This window comes from Somniosus microcephalus, chromosome 5, assembly GCF_052327205.1.
Source record: "Somniosus microcephalus isolate GS21.2 chromosome 5, FLI_Smic_1.0, whole genome shotgun sequence".
Taxonomy (NCBI): Eukaryota; Metazoa; Chordata; class Chondrichthyes; order Squaliformes; family Somniosidae; genus Somniosus; species Somniosus microcephalus.
In genome coordinates this window covers 199,783,575-199,796,075 of record NC_140991.1, presented here as the reverse complement: position 1 = coordinate 199,796,075, position 12,501 = coordinate 199,783,575, and the positions used below count along the sequence as shown (strand labels likewise).

At 49.4% G+C, this 12,501-nt stretch overlaps 1 protein-coding gene across 1 annotated transcript in view; it reads left to right on the top strand.

The window, feature by feature from the left end:
* The first annotated feature begins 204 nt into the window (after positions 1–204).
* The window catches only part of LOC147117517 (sodium bicarbonate cotransporter 3-like), a 288,206-nt gene continuing 275,909 nt past the window's right edge, over positions 205–12,501 (top strand). Inside the window, exon 1 of the mRNA XM_085988558.1 lies at positions 205–315. Coding sequence (XP_085844684.1) covers positions 271–315 — 45 coding nt within the window. The 5' untranslated portion in view covers positions 205–270. The remainder of the gene's footprint in view (positions 316–12,501) is intronic.

Genomic DNA, 12,501 nt, shown 5'->3' with positions numbered 1-12,501 from the left:
TAATAGTTTCTGATTGGTGAATTCCACTGTCAATCATAAACAAACAGTGGGCAGGGAAAGATTCCCCCGCGAATGAGTGATTGGCCAATCCCACGATCAGTCTGGAGGAGCCGGGTGCTGATTGGAGAGTCGCGCTGTCAGTCAGGATGACACCGGGTGCCGATTGGAGAATCGCGCTGTCAGGATGACGCCCGGTGCCGTGGAGCGGAGCGGAGTGACATCAGCGGCTCTGTCTAACAGACCGCGTACGAGTACGAGTGAGAGACGGTCATGGAGGAGGATCGAGGAGAGCAGATGAGACCTCTACTCACTATGGTAAAGGCGGCTTGGGATCGGACCGGGGAGGCAGCCGCCTGCCGGAGGACGGGGATGGCGGTTTCCATGGTGCTGGCGGCGGCAGGTTTAGAGGGGGGTTATCGACACATCTCCATCCCTGTGGGATTAGCGGTGTCTGCTCGGGAGCGGCGGTTGTGAAGCGGGCGAGCGAGGCTCCGCGCTCCTTTGTTTGATGGGGAGAGAGAGGCGGCAGTCTCCCCGGGGCTCAGCGCCCCGACACGCCGAACCGCCTCTCTCTCAGTTCCGTTTCCAACCTCGAGTTGGGTCGGCGGTGCCTGGTTTCCGAGGAGCGGTTGGCGGTTCTGCTGCCCCGTGTTGTATTTTACTCCTGTTGGCGGTGCTGATGCCCGTGTGCTGCTCACGGCTGCCGGGTTTTTTGAACATAAACACGGTATGTTCCCCACTCATGCGGCCCCCTTCCTCTCTGTGGCGGAGGCTCGGGGCTGGCAGCAGACGGTACGGTGAGCCTGGCTCCTCGTGTAGAATGGCAGGCCCGTAGCCCCGGGTGCCCTCTTCTCCCCGCTCTGATGTCTCTCGTGTTCCGTGGCCCCATCCGCCATGCTTGAGAGTGATGGGGAGCCCGACAAACTCCTCCCGGGCATTTGCACTCAAGTTTGTTCTGTTCCACTAACACACAAATCCGTTAGTTTTGTCACGGCTCGTATGTTGTGCTGCTCCTCTGCAGTTCTAATGTGTAGGACAGGTGGTATATTTGCAGCCAGTGCCCGTCCGGGATCTGCCTGTGACCAGTGCCAGTCCAGGGTCAGTGCCCGTCTGGGGTTAGTCTGCAGTCAGTGCCCGTCTGGGATTTGTCTGCGGTCAGGGCCAGTCGAGGGTCGGTGCCTGTCTGGGGTTAGTGCCCGTCTGGGGGGAGTCTGTGCGGTCAGGGTCAGTGCCCGTCTGGTGTTGGTTCCTGTCTAGGGTCAGTGCATGTCTGTGGTTTGTCTGCGGTGAGGGTCAGTACCTGTCTGGGATCTGACAGTTGTCAGTATCAGGCCAGGTTCAGTTGCTGTTGGAGGTGATGCTGAGTTGGTCCTGGTTTATGCTGCTGGGCTGTGAGCTGGAGATGCACAAGAGGGCTGCTGAATGTGCGCCTATCACACGAATTTTTTTTAAACCTCATATTTCTCAAACCAGCTAAACCCAAGAATTTCTATCAAAATCTGATTGTATGAATTTATAAACTTTGGAGAGCTCCAGTACCTTTCTGATCTTGTGCTGTATGCTACCAAACTCGAAATGCTGAATCTGTGGTATAGTTGATTTTTTATATTTGGACTTTTTAAAGTTTATATGGGTTACCCAGGGTTCTGTCTTCTCTTGTGTTCTGTTCCTTCTTACCAGTGACTACCTCTACTAATCTTGCAGCCTATTGACTTGCTGACAATTTCACACTCACTGTTAAGTACTCGCAACTGAAAGTTTAATGGATTGGCTGCAACATTAAAACTTGATATCCTCCATGAAGGATTTTTTCTCTTTCAAAGACAGTTTTTTATTTCTCTGACCTCTATCCAGCAGCTACCACCTCTTTCTTACCTTGCTTTTAGTTCTTCGATATCAAGATCTTGGTACCTCTCACCCAACAGCAAGTGGAAGTCCCACATCTTCATTTCTGAAGATGTCTCCAAGAAACTCAGGTTCACCTTTTGTGCCTCTACTCTCTTTTGAAGCAAGTTATTGCAAGATCTAGATGCTGCATCCACATCTGGGGAGTTCTACTATCTGTTTTGTACTCCTCCATAGGATACAAAAAAAAGTTTGTCAGATGAACTCTTTGCCTGTCTCTGTGCATCTGTCTCCACCCATTTCTTTCTTTTGCAACTTTTTTTGTCACTATTTTCTTAATTTTCTGATCAATGCTGTTCTGAACTTTTCTTTTGCTATTCCTTCTGAGCTCTTAATATGTCATCTTGTATGCTGTTCCTACAGCCTCATTTTATTCAAATCGTCAGAGCCTCCCTCTGCACTTCTTTGTTAGAACCTCAAAACTGTAAAAATCGGTCTGCTAATTACCACTTGTGTAGATTTAGTTGATCTCTTTTCTCTTATTAGGACTTCCCTAGGTTAGTGCTTTTGGGTCTTTTCCATCACTAGACATGTAGAGTGGATGGGGAGGAGGGGAAATTCTGGTAAGTTATGTTTCCTGTGCCCCTACTCCAAATGTTGATGGTTCTATAAACTCAGAACAGAGGCATCCTAAAGCTACTCAGTTGCCGTCTACAGAGTGCTTGCGTAGAGTGCCACTGGTGTATTTTGGGAATTTTAGCCTGCTGTTGGTTAAGCCTCTTCAGTCAGGGAAATTGCATGAACTAAAGGACCAAGTGCCTGAAAGGGGACAGGCCGCCAGAGGGAACATTTTTGCTGGAAGGATTTCAAACACAACTGTAGTAGTAAATTTACTAACTGTTATTGTGAATTAATGCTTATTATGTTAGAAACCTTACCACTTGTACTGCGTCCTCAAGTTACTGACAAAACGAGATGCGGATTTTTCAAAAAATATTTTGAATACAGAAGTTTCATTGGTTGTCCTACTATTGGAAGGCACAACTGATTTGTATAATTTATAACTATCTTTTTTTAAAGTTATTTGCTGTTTGAAGTGTAGTCTTGATAGTACTTGTATAACTGTAATGCCGAGGTATCTTGTATGAAGGAATTGAGAACCTATGTTCTATTTTAATTGGCTTAGGTTTTTTACTGTACGATCCTTCCCAACCCAGCATTTTATCAAAGATTTGCTTGTCACCATCAGCTCCAGTCTTTGAAAACAAATTGAACCTGCATGTGCTGTGGTGGTATCTGTGGACTGCATTGAGTCAATGACCTCGAGGTTGACTGATCTTTGTTTTGGGTGCAAATCTTGAATGTTTGAGACCGGGATATTAGACCAGCATATGACTGGGCAATGGTGAGGTGGTAACTTCCATAATTATTACCTGGCAATCTTTGGTAGAGCACAACTAATTGAGTGGGATTAGATCTAACAATAATATATTATGGCTAGCTTGATGACACGTTATGTCAATTTCTGTGAATTTTTTTAAACAATTCATGCCTTTTTATTAAATACTTTTACCTCTTCAGCTTTGATAGATGGTGTGTAAAAGGCTAATTTTGAGCATTAATGAAAGGACAATAAATGTATATCATTTGTGCATCATTGGAGAGATTCTTAATGTTAATATATTGTTACGTGCTCCAAAAACACCATTAATAAGCTTAGAATGGGTTTAGAATTACATTGCCATCTTTGGGATCCAGTGGGTTTTGGGTTTGCACAGTATTAATGTAACTGTTCATCATAGATGTTTTTAAAATCTTTTTTTTAGTATACCCTTTTAGAATCAACTTGGGAAGGTAGATAACGCTTGGTATTCATTTCAGCTCTAACTTGCATTATTAATTCAGTTCAGTTATTTTACCATAATTACAGAAGGGTAGCATGTAACTGTTGAGTCTAATTTATGTGAGAACGAGGATAAAACCAGGATCTATTTCAGGTATTCTGTTCATGGGTGTTTCTTTTAGTGAAATGCTCTTACAAATAAATGTTTTACAAGTTACAAAGGGCATTTATAATTTACCAGTGTAAATTGCATTCTTGGATAATGAAATATTAGGAAGCAAGTAAATTCTTGCTAATATCACAATTCGAACCATTTCTATAATATTTCCTGAGGGGCCTAGTGCTCTGGAAAAGCTCCTTTACGTTGCAAGATGAATTCTGCATTAACTTTGTATCCAATGCATGATGAATTTTTCCACAGCTGTGCTTGATGTTAACATTGTGTTCAACATTGAAAGATGCTATTGCCCAGTACTAGAATTGTACACTTTACTATGCACAGAAAATCACAACAGTTATGCAGTATTGCTTGTGCCCCTTCAGGTGGTGATGCATGTTGAAAACTCATTGACATTTTGACCTGAAACACGGAAGCTAGGGATAAACCTGACTGAATGGTGTAAGCTAGGCTTTACACAGATTTGTGTTATTGAGGCTTTTTATTTATTTGGTATCTTCTCCAATGAATGCAAGAATTCATTTCAGCAGAAGCTGGAATTGACTGGGGTATGGTGGGGTGAGAGGCGGTGGGATTGGTCGGGGTGGGGGAGAGAGAGGGGATTGGTCGGGTCGGGGCGAGGAGAGGGGATTGGGCGAGGGGAGGGGATTGGTCGGGTCGGGGCGAGGGGATTGGTCGGGTCGGGGCGAGGGGATTGGTCGGGGCGAGGAGAGGGGATCGGTCGGGTCGGGGGGAGGGGATCGGTCGGGTCGGGGGGAGGGGATCGGTCGGGTCGGGGGGAGGGGATCGGTCGGGTCGGGGCGAGGGGATCGGTCGGGGCGAGGGGATCGGTCGGGGTCGGGGCGAGGGGGTCGGGGCGTCGGGGTCGGGGCGAGGGGGTCGGTTGGGGCGAGGGGGTCGGGGCGAGGGGGTCGGGGTGAGGGGGTCGGGGCGGGGAGGGGGTCGGGGCGGGGGGGCCAGGGCGAGGGGGTCGGGCGGGGGGTCGGTCGGGGCGAGGGGGTCGGTCGGGGGGCGAGGGGAGGGGGTCGGTCGGGGGGGCGAGGGGAGGGGGCCGGTCGGGAGGGGAGGGGGGCGGGAGGGGAGGGGGCCGGTCGGGGGGCGAGGGGAGGGGGCCGGAGGGGGGGGTCGGTCGGCGAGAGGAGAGGAGAGGAGGGGGGTGGTCGGTCGGGGAGAGGAGGGGGGCGTCGGTCGGTCGAGGAGAGCAGAGGAGGAGGGGGCGTCGGTCGGGGAGAGGAGACGGGGGGGGGGGGGTCGGTCGGGGAGAGGAGAGGAGAGGAGGGGTCGGTCGGGGAGAGGAGGGGGGGTGTCGGTCGGAGAGGAGAGGAGAGGAGGGGGGGTCGGTCGGTCGAGGAGAGGGGGGGGTCGGTCGGGGAGAGCAGAGGAGGAGGGGGTGTCGGTCGGGGAGAGGAGGAGGGGGTGTCGGTCGGGGGGAAGAGATGGGGGGGGGGTCGGTCGGGGAGAGGAGCGGGGTGTCGGTCGAGGAGAGGAGTAGGAGGTGTCGGTCGAGGAGAGGAGTAGGAGGTGTCGGTCGAGGAGAGGAGGGGGGTGGTCGGTCGGGGAGAAACATAGAAGATAGGAGCAGGAGTAGGCCATTCGGCTCATCCAGCCTGCTCCGCCATTCAATGAGATCATGGCTGATCATCCAAATTCAGTACCCTGTCCTTGCCTTCTCCCCATATCCCTTGATCCCTTTAGCCTTAAGAAATATATCCAACTCTTTCTTGAATATAATAAACTGGCCTCCACCGCCCTCTGTGGCAGAGAATTCCACAGGTTCACCACTCTCTGGGTGAAGAAATTCCTCCTCATTTCAGTCCTAAATGGCTTACCCCTTATCCTTAGACTATGACCCCTGGTTCTGGACACCCGGCCATCAGAAACATTCTTCCTGCATCTAGTCTGTCCAGGCCTAACAGAATTTTATAGGTTTCGATGAGATCCCCTCTCAATCTTCTAAACTCCAGTGAGTATAAGCCCAATCGACACAATCTCTCCTCGTACGTCATTCCTGCCATCCCAGGTATCAGCCTGGTGAATCTTCGCTGCACTCCTTCCATGGCAAGAATGTCCTTCCTCAGGTAAGGCGACCAAAACTGCACACAGTACTCAAGGTACGGTCTCACTAAGGCCCTGTACAACTGCAGCAAGACATCCTTGTTCTTGTCCTCGAACCCTCTTGCTACGAAGGCCAACATACCATTTGCCTTCTTAACCGCCTGCTGCACCTGCATGCTTACCTTCAGCGACTGGTGCACAAGAACACCCAGGTCTCTCTGCACTTCCCCTTCTCCCAATCTATTGCCATTCAAATAATAATCTGCCTTCCTGTTTTTGCCACCAAAGTGGATAACCTCACATTTATCCACATTATAGTGCATTTGCCATGTTTCTGCCCAATCACCCAACCTGTCCAATTCGTACTGGAGTTTCCCGACATCCTCCTCACAGCATACCCTCCCACCCAGCTTTGTGTCGTCTGCAAATTTGGAGATATTACATCCAATTCCCTCGTCCAGATCATTAATATATTTTGTGAACAGCTGGGGTCCTAGGACCGATCCTTGCGGTACCCCACTAGTCACTGCCTGCCACTCGGAAAACAACCCGTTTATTCCAACTCTTTGCTTTCTGTCCGCCAGCCAGTTCTCTATCCAAGTCAATACCTTGCCCCCAATCCCATGTGCCTTAATTTTGCACGCTAATCTATTATGCGGGACCTTCTCGAAAGCCTTCTGAAAGTCCAAATACACCACATCCACTGGTTCTCCCTTATCTATTTTACCAGTTACATCCTCAAAAAATTCCAGTAGATTAGTCAAGCATGATTTACCTTTTGTAAATCCATGTTGACTTTGTCCGATCCAGTCACTGCTTTCCAAGTGCTCTGCTATTACATCTTTTATAATGGACTCTAGCATTTTCCCCACTACCGATGTCAAGCTTACCGGTCTATAATTCCCCACCTTTTCTCTACCACCTTTTTTGAATAGTGGGGTAACATTAGCTACCCGCCAATCCATGGGTACTGTACCAGAGTCTATTGAGTTCTGGAAGATGACCAGCAATGCATCTACTATTTCTAGGGCCACTTCCTTAAGTACCCTGGGATGTAGATTATCAGGCCCTGGGGATTTATCGGCCTTCAGTCCCATCAATTTTCCTAACACCATTTCCCTACAAATACTGATTTCGTTCAGTTCCACCCTTTCATCGGACCCTATGTTCCCCGGCATCTCTGGGAGGTTATTTGTGCCCTCCTTTGTGAAGACAGAACCAAAATATGTATTTAGTTGGTCTGCCATTTCTTTGTTCCCCATTATAAATTCCCCGATTCTGACTGCAAGGGACCTACGATTGACTTCACCAATCTTTTTCTCTTCACATATCTATAAAAGCTTTTACAGTCAGTTTTTATGTTCCCTGCTAGCTTACTCTCATATTCTATTTTCCCTTTCTTAATTAATCCCTTTGACCTCCTTTGCTGAATCTTAAACTGCTCCCAATCCTCAAGATTATTGCTTTTTCTGGCCAATTTATATGCCCTCTCCTTGGACCTTATGCTATGCCTAATTTCCCTTGTTAGCCACGGTTGGGTCACCTTTTTTGTTTTAATTTTATGCCAAACTGGGATGAACAAATTCTGTAGTTCATCCATTTGGTCTTTGAATGTTTGCCATTGCCTATCCACCGTCAACCCTTTGAGTAACATTCCCCAATCAATCCTACCCAACTCGCTCCTCAGACCATCGTAGTTTCCTTTATTTAAATTGAGGACCCTAGTCTCCGAGTCAACTACTTCATTCTCCATCTTAATGAAGAATTCGATAATATTATGATCGCTCCGACCCAAGGGGCCTCGTACAACAGGATTGCCAATTAATCCTTCCTCGTTACGTAATACCCAGTCTAAGATGGCCTGATCTCTGGTTGGTTCCTTGACATATTGGTCCAGGAAACCATCCCGTAAACACTCCAGGAATTCCTCCTCCACAGTTTTGTTGCTAATTTAGTTGGCCCAATCTATGAGAGGAGGGGGGGGTCGGTCGGTCGGGGAGAGGAGGGGGGTTCGGTCGGGGAGAGGAGGGGGGTTCGGTCGGGGAGAGGAGGGGGGTTCGGTCGGGGAGAGGAGGGGGGTTCGGTCGGGGAGAGGAGGGGAGGTCAGTGGGGAGAGGAGAGGAGAGGACGGTCGGTCGGGGAGAGGAGGGTGGATCGGTCGGTCGCGGAGAGGAGGGGGGGTCGGGGTCGGTCGAGGAGAGGAGGGGGGGTCGGTCGGTCGAGGAGAGGAGGGGGGGCGGTCGGTCGAGGAGAGGAGGGGAGGCGGTCGGGGAGGGGGGGGTCGGTCGAGGAGAGGAGGAGGAGGGGGGGGTCGGTCGAGGAGGGGGGGGTCGGTCGAGGAGGGGAGGGTCGGTCGAGGAGGGGAGGGTCGGTCGAGGAGGGAAGGGTCGGTCGAGGAGGGAAGGGTCGGTCGGTGGAGGGGGGGGTCGGTCGGGAGGGGAGGGGGGGTCGGTCGGGAGAGGAGGGGAGGGGGGGGTCGGTCGGGAGAGGAGGGGAGGGGGCGGTCGGTCGGTCGAGGAGGGGAGGGGCGGTCGGTCGAAGGGGGGGTCGGTCGGGGAGGGGAGGGGGGGTCGGTCGGGGAGGGGAGGGGGGGTCGGTCGAGGAGGGGAGGGGGGGTCGGTCGAGGAGGGGAGGGGGGGTCGGTCGAGGAGGGGAGGGGGGGTCGGTCGAGGAGGGGGGGGGTCGGTCGAGGAGGGGGGGGGTCGGTCGGTCGAGGAGGGGGGGGGTCGGTCGGTCGAGGAGGGGGGGTCGGTCGAGGAGGGGAGGGTCGGTCGAGGAGGGGAGGGGGGTCAGTCGGGGAGAGGAGTGGAGAGGAGGGGGCGGTCAGTGGGGAGAGGTGAGGAGAGGACGGGCGGTCGGTCAGGGAGAGGAGGGTGGATCGGTCGGTCGCGGAGAGGAGGAGGGGGGTCGGTCGGTCGAGGAGAGGAGGGGGTGTCGGTCGGGGAGAGGAGTGGGGGTCGGTCGGGGAGAGAGGCTTCGTCGGGGGGGGGGGGAGGCGTCGATCGGGGGTGGAGGGGAGGGGATTGATCAGGGGTAGGGGAGTGGCGGGAGTCGGGGAGGGTAGGGGATCGGGGACGGGCGGAAATCAGGAGAGGAGGGGATGGGTCGGGGAGAGGAGGGAATGGGTCGGGGAGTTGAGGTGGAGGGGGGCATCAGTGGGCATGGGGATTTGAGGTTTGGTTGGGGTGAGGGAGTTGCGTGGGGAAGAGGCGATCGTGGGGTGGGAGAGTGGGGATGTGGGGTGGGAGTGAGGAGAGGGGATTGGGGTGGGTTGGGGGAGAGAGGGCATTGTGGTGGGGTGGGGTTGAGGAGTGGCAATCGGCGGGTGGAGAGGAGAGGGGATTGAGGGGGTTGGGGAGAGAGGAGCTTGGAGACGAGGTCAGCAACTCCAGGTCTAATGGAGGCTGGGATGAGAGCAAGAATCTAACCCAGATGGTAAGATGGATCGCATTCTCCCTCCCTGTGTTGGGCCTGGGTCGTGTTCTCCCGCCCCTGATGTTAGGCCGGCTGGCCTGTAGTTTCCTGATTTACCCCCCTCCCCTTTCTTGAATAGAGGTATAACATTAGAAATTCTCCAGCTCTGCAGCACTACTCCTGTATCCAGTGAGGATATTTAAGGTGGATAAATGTGAGAGAAATATATTTTGGGAGGAAGAAACAAGGAATGGAAGTTTAAACTCAATGGGAAGACACTGAAGGGTATGGATGAACACAGTGACCTAGGGGTTCAAATACCTGATTCCCTGAAGATGCGAGTGCAGGTAGGTAAACCCGTAGAAAAAGGTCAATAGAATTTAGCATTTTATGAGTAGGAGCATATAGAGTATATATGAATAATGAATTTATACAAAATATTGGTTAGGTCACAGTTAGGGTACTATGTGTAGCTTTGGGTGCTCTATTATAGAAAGGACATCTTTAAAGCCCTAGAGAGTGTTAAGCATAGATTCACCAAGATGATGCCATGGATGGGAATGTATGTATAATTGTGAGGAAAGACTTGATGTGCTACAGCTATTTCCATTAGTGACGAAGAGACTTGTTTTTCATTTTGAGTTTTGATGGAGTGAATTGGGAAAGACTTTTCTGATTGTGGAGTCAGTGACGGGGTCATCAATTTAAAATTATTACCGAGGTGAGTGGAAAGGTTAGGAGAAATGTCTTTACGTAGAGGGTTGTTTTGCCACGGAGTGATTGTGGTAGAGGCCATTGCATCTTTTAACGGAAAACGGTTGAAATATTTAAAGCTGAGAAAGATATAAAGATGTGGAGAGCGAGTAGGGCAATGTGATTAGTTCTAGCAAAGAGCTGGCATAGACACAATGGGCCGGATGGCCTCCTCCTATGCTGTAAACGTCTACAGTTATATGGTTCTGTTTTGGTATTGCCTTGGTTAAAGCTGGCCTTAATATCGGGCTATACCTTTCTACTTCTAGAGTTTGGTATAATTAAGTTGCAGGCTCTATTGAAGAGAGCCAGACTACCTACTTGTGGCAATGGTTTAGTTCACTACAGGTATTTAGAAATCCCTCCTTTCCTGGCTATCATTTTTCTTATCTGATAATATCTCAACCTTATTTCTGTGCGCAAGCTTCCTCATTGCTTAACTTGATTTCTCTGGTTGCTGCAGTCAAAAGATATTGCAGTATTCAGAATTATGCTTCTTATAGACAACAGGGATGGTGGTTGAGTGAGACCACCAAAATGGAATGCCTACTGTATGACAACTGTATTTCCACAAAAAAAAGTTTCAGAAATTATTGGTGTACATTTCTTTTCAGCCTCCGGAAACTGGACTTCTGATGTAATTCAATCCCAGAATTTGCCCTTGTGGTTCTGTGTTCTGGAATTTTATTTTTTAATGAAAATGATGTACTTTTTAGACTGGGTAGTTCATATTTTCATTTTTTTCTAGAACCTAGTCCTTAACTATGATTGTGTGTTGTAGATTCTGCTGGACAAGAGCTTTCAATCATATTGTAATGGAATGGACCAGTGTACTATTAAAGGACAGAAGGAAGTCTCAGCACTAAACATAGATAAATCAGCAGATAGCTACTCTAACATAAATAGCTTTGAAACAAATTATATAAATTAGAGTTAAATATAAAGAATGATAGAGAAATATTGAAAGTTTCCACAGATTCAGTTTAATTCCAGGTCTTGTTCCAATAGATAATGTAATGGAGAAATGGGCAGCCTTTAAAGAGGAGATGGTTCGGGTACAGTCTCTGTACATTCTCACAAGGAGGGGGAAAGGGAGGGCAGTCAGAGCCAGATCTCCTTGGATGACGAAGGAGTTGGAGAGTAGGATGAAGTAGAAAAAGTATGACCGATGTCAGCTTGATAATACAAGGGAGAATCAGGCTGAATATATAAAGTACAGAGGAGAAGTGAAAAGAAAAAAAGAGGTGCAAAGAAACAGTACAAGAATAGATTGGCGGCTAACATAAAAGGGAATCCTTTTTTTAAAATTTCTTTAGGCAGATTAACAGTAAAAGCGTTGTCAGTTGAGCAGTGGGACTGATTCAGGACCAAAATTTGTAGAGGCAGAAGGCATGGCTGAGGTACTAAATGAGTACTTTGCATCAGTGTTTACCAAGGAAGAGGACTTTGCCAAAGCTATGGTAAACAAGGAGGTTGCTGTGATACTGGATGACATAAAAATAAATAGAGGAGGTACCAGAAAGGCTGGTGGTACTTAAAATGGATAAGCCACCCGATTCAGATGGGATGCATCTTAGGTTATTGAGGGAAGTAAAAGTAGAAATTGCGGAGGTGCTGGCCACAATCTTCCAATCCTCCTTAGATACAGGGGTGGTGCCAGAGAACTGGAGGATTGCAAATGTTACACCCTTGTTCAAAAAAGGAGAGGAGGATAAACCTGGCAATTACAGGCAGTCAGTTTAACATTGGTGGTAGGGAAGCTTTTAGAAATAACCAGGGAGAAAATTAACAGCCATGTGGACAAGTATGGACAAATAAAGGAGAGCCAGCATGGATTTGTTAAGGGAAAATTGTGTTTGACTAACTTGATTGAGTTTTTTGATGAGGTAACAGAGAGGGTGGATGAGGGCAGTGCAGTTGATGTTGTGTATATAGACTTTCAGAAGGTTCTTGATAAAGTACCATATAATAGGCTTGTTAGCAGAATTGAAGCCCATGGGATAAAAGGGGCAGTAGCAGCATGGGTAAAAAATTGGCTAAGGGATAGAAAACAGAGTTGTGGTGAATGGCTGTTTTATGGACTGGAGGGAGCCAAGTCCATGGCACTACGAGTGGCTCAGCTGCACAGGAGAGGAGGAAAGAGTGGGAGTGCAATAGCGATGGGAGATTCTATCGTAAGGGGAACAGATGGGACGTTTCTGTGGCCGCAGATGTGACTCCAGGATGGTATGTTGCCTCCCTGGTGCCAGGATCAAGGATGTCACTGAGCAGCTGCAGGACATTCTGAAGGGGGGAGGGTGAACAGTCATGGTCCACATCGGTACCAACGACATGGGTAGAAAGAGGGACTAGGTCCTGCAAGCAGAATGTAGGGAGCTAGGCAATAAATTAAAAGGCAGGACCTCAAAAGTAG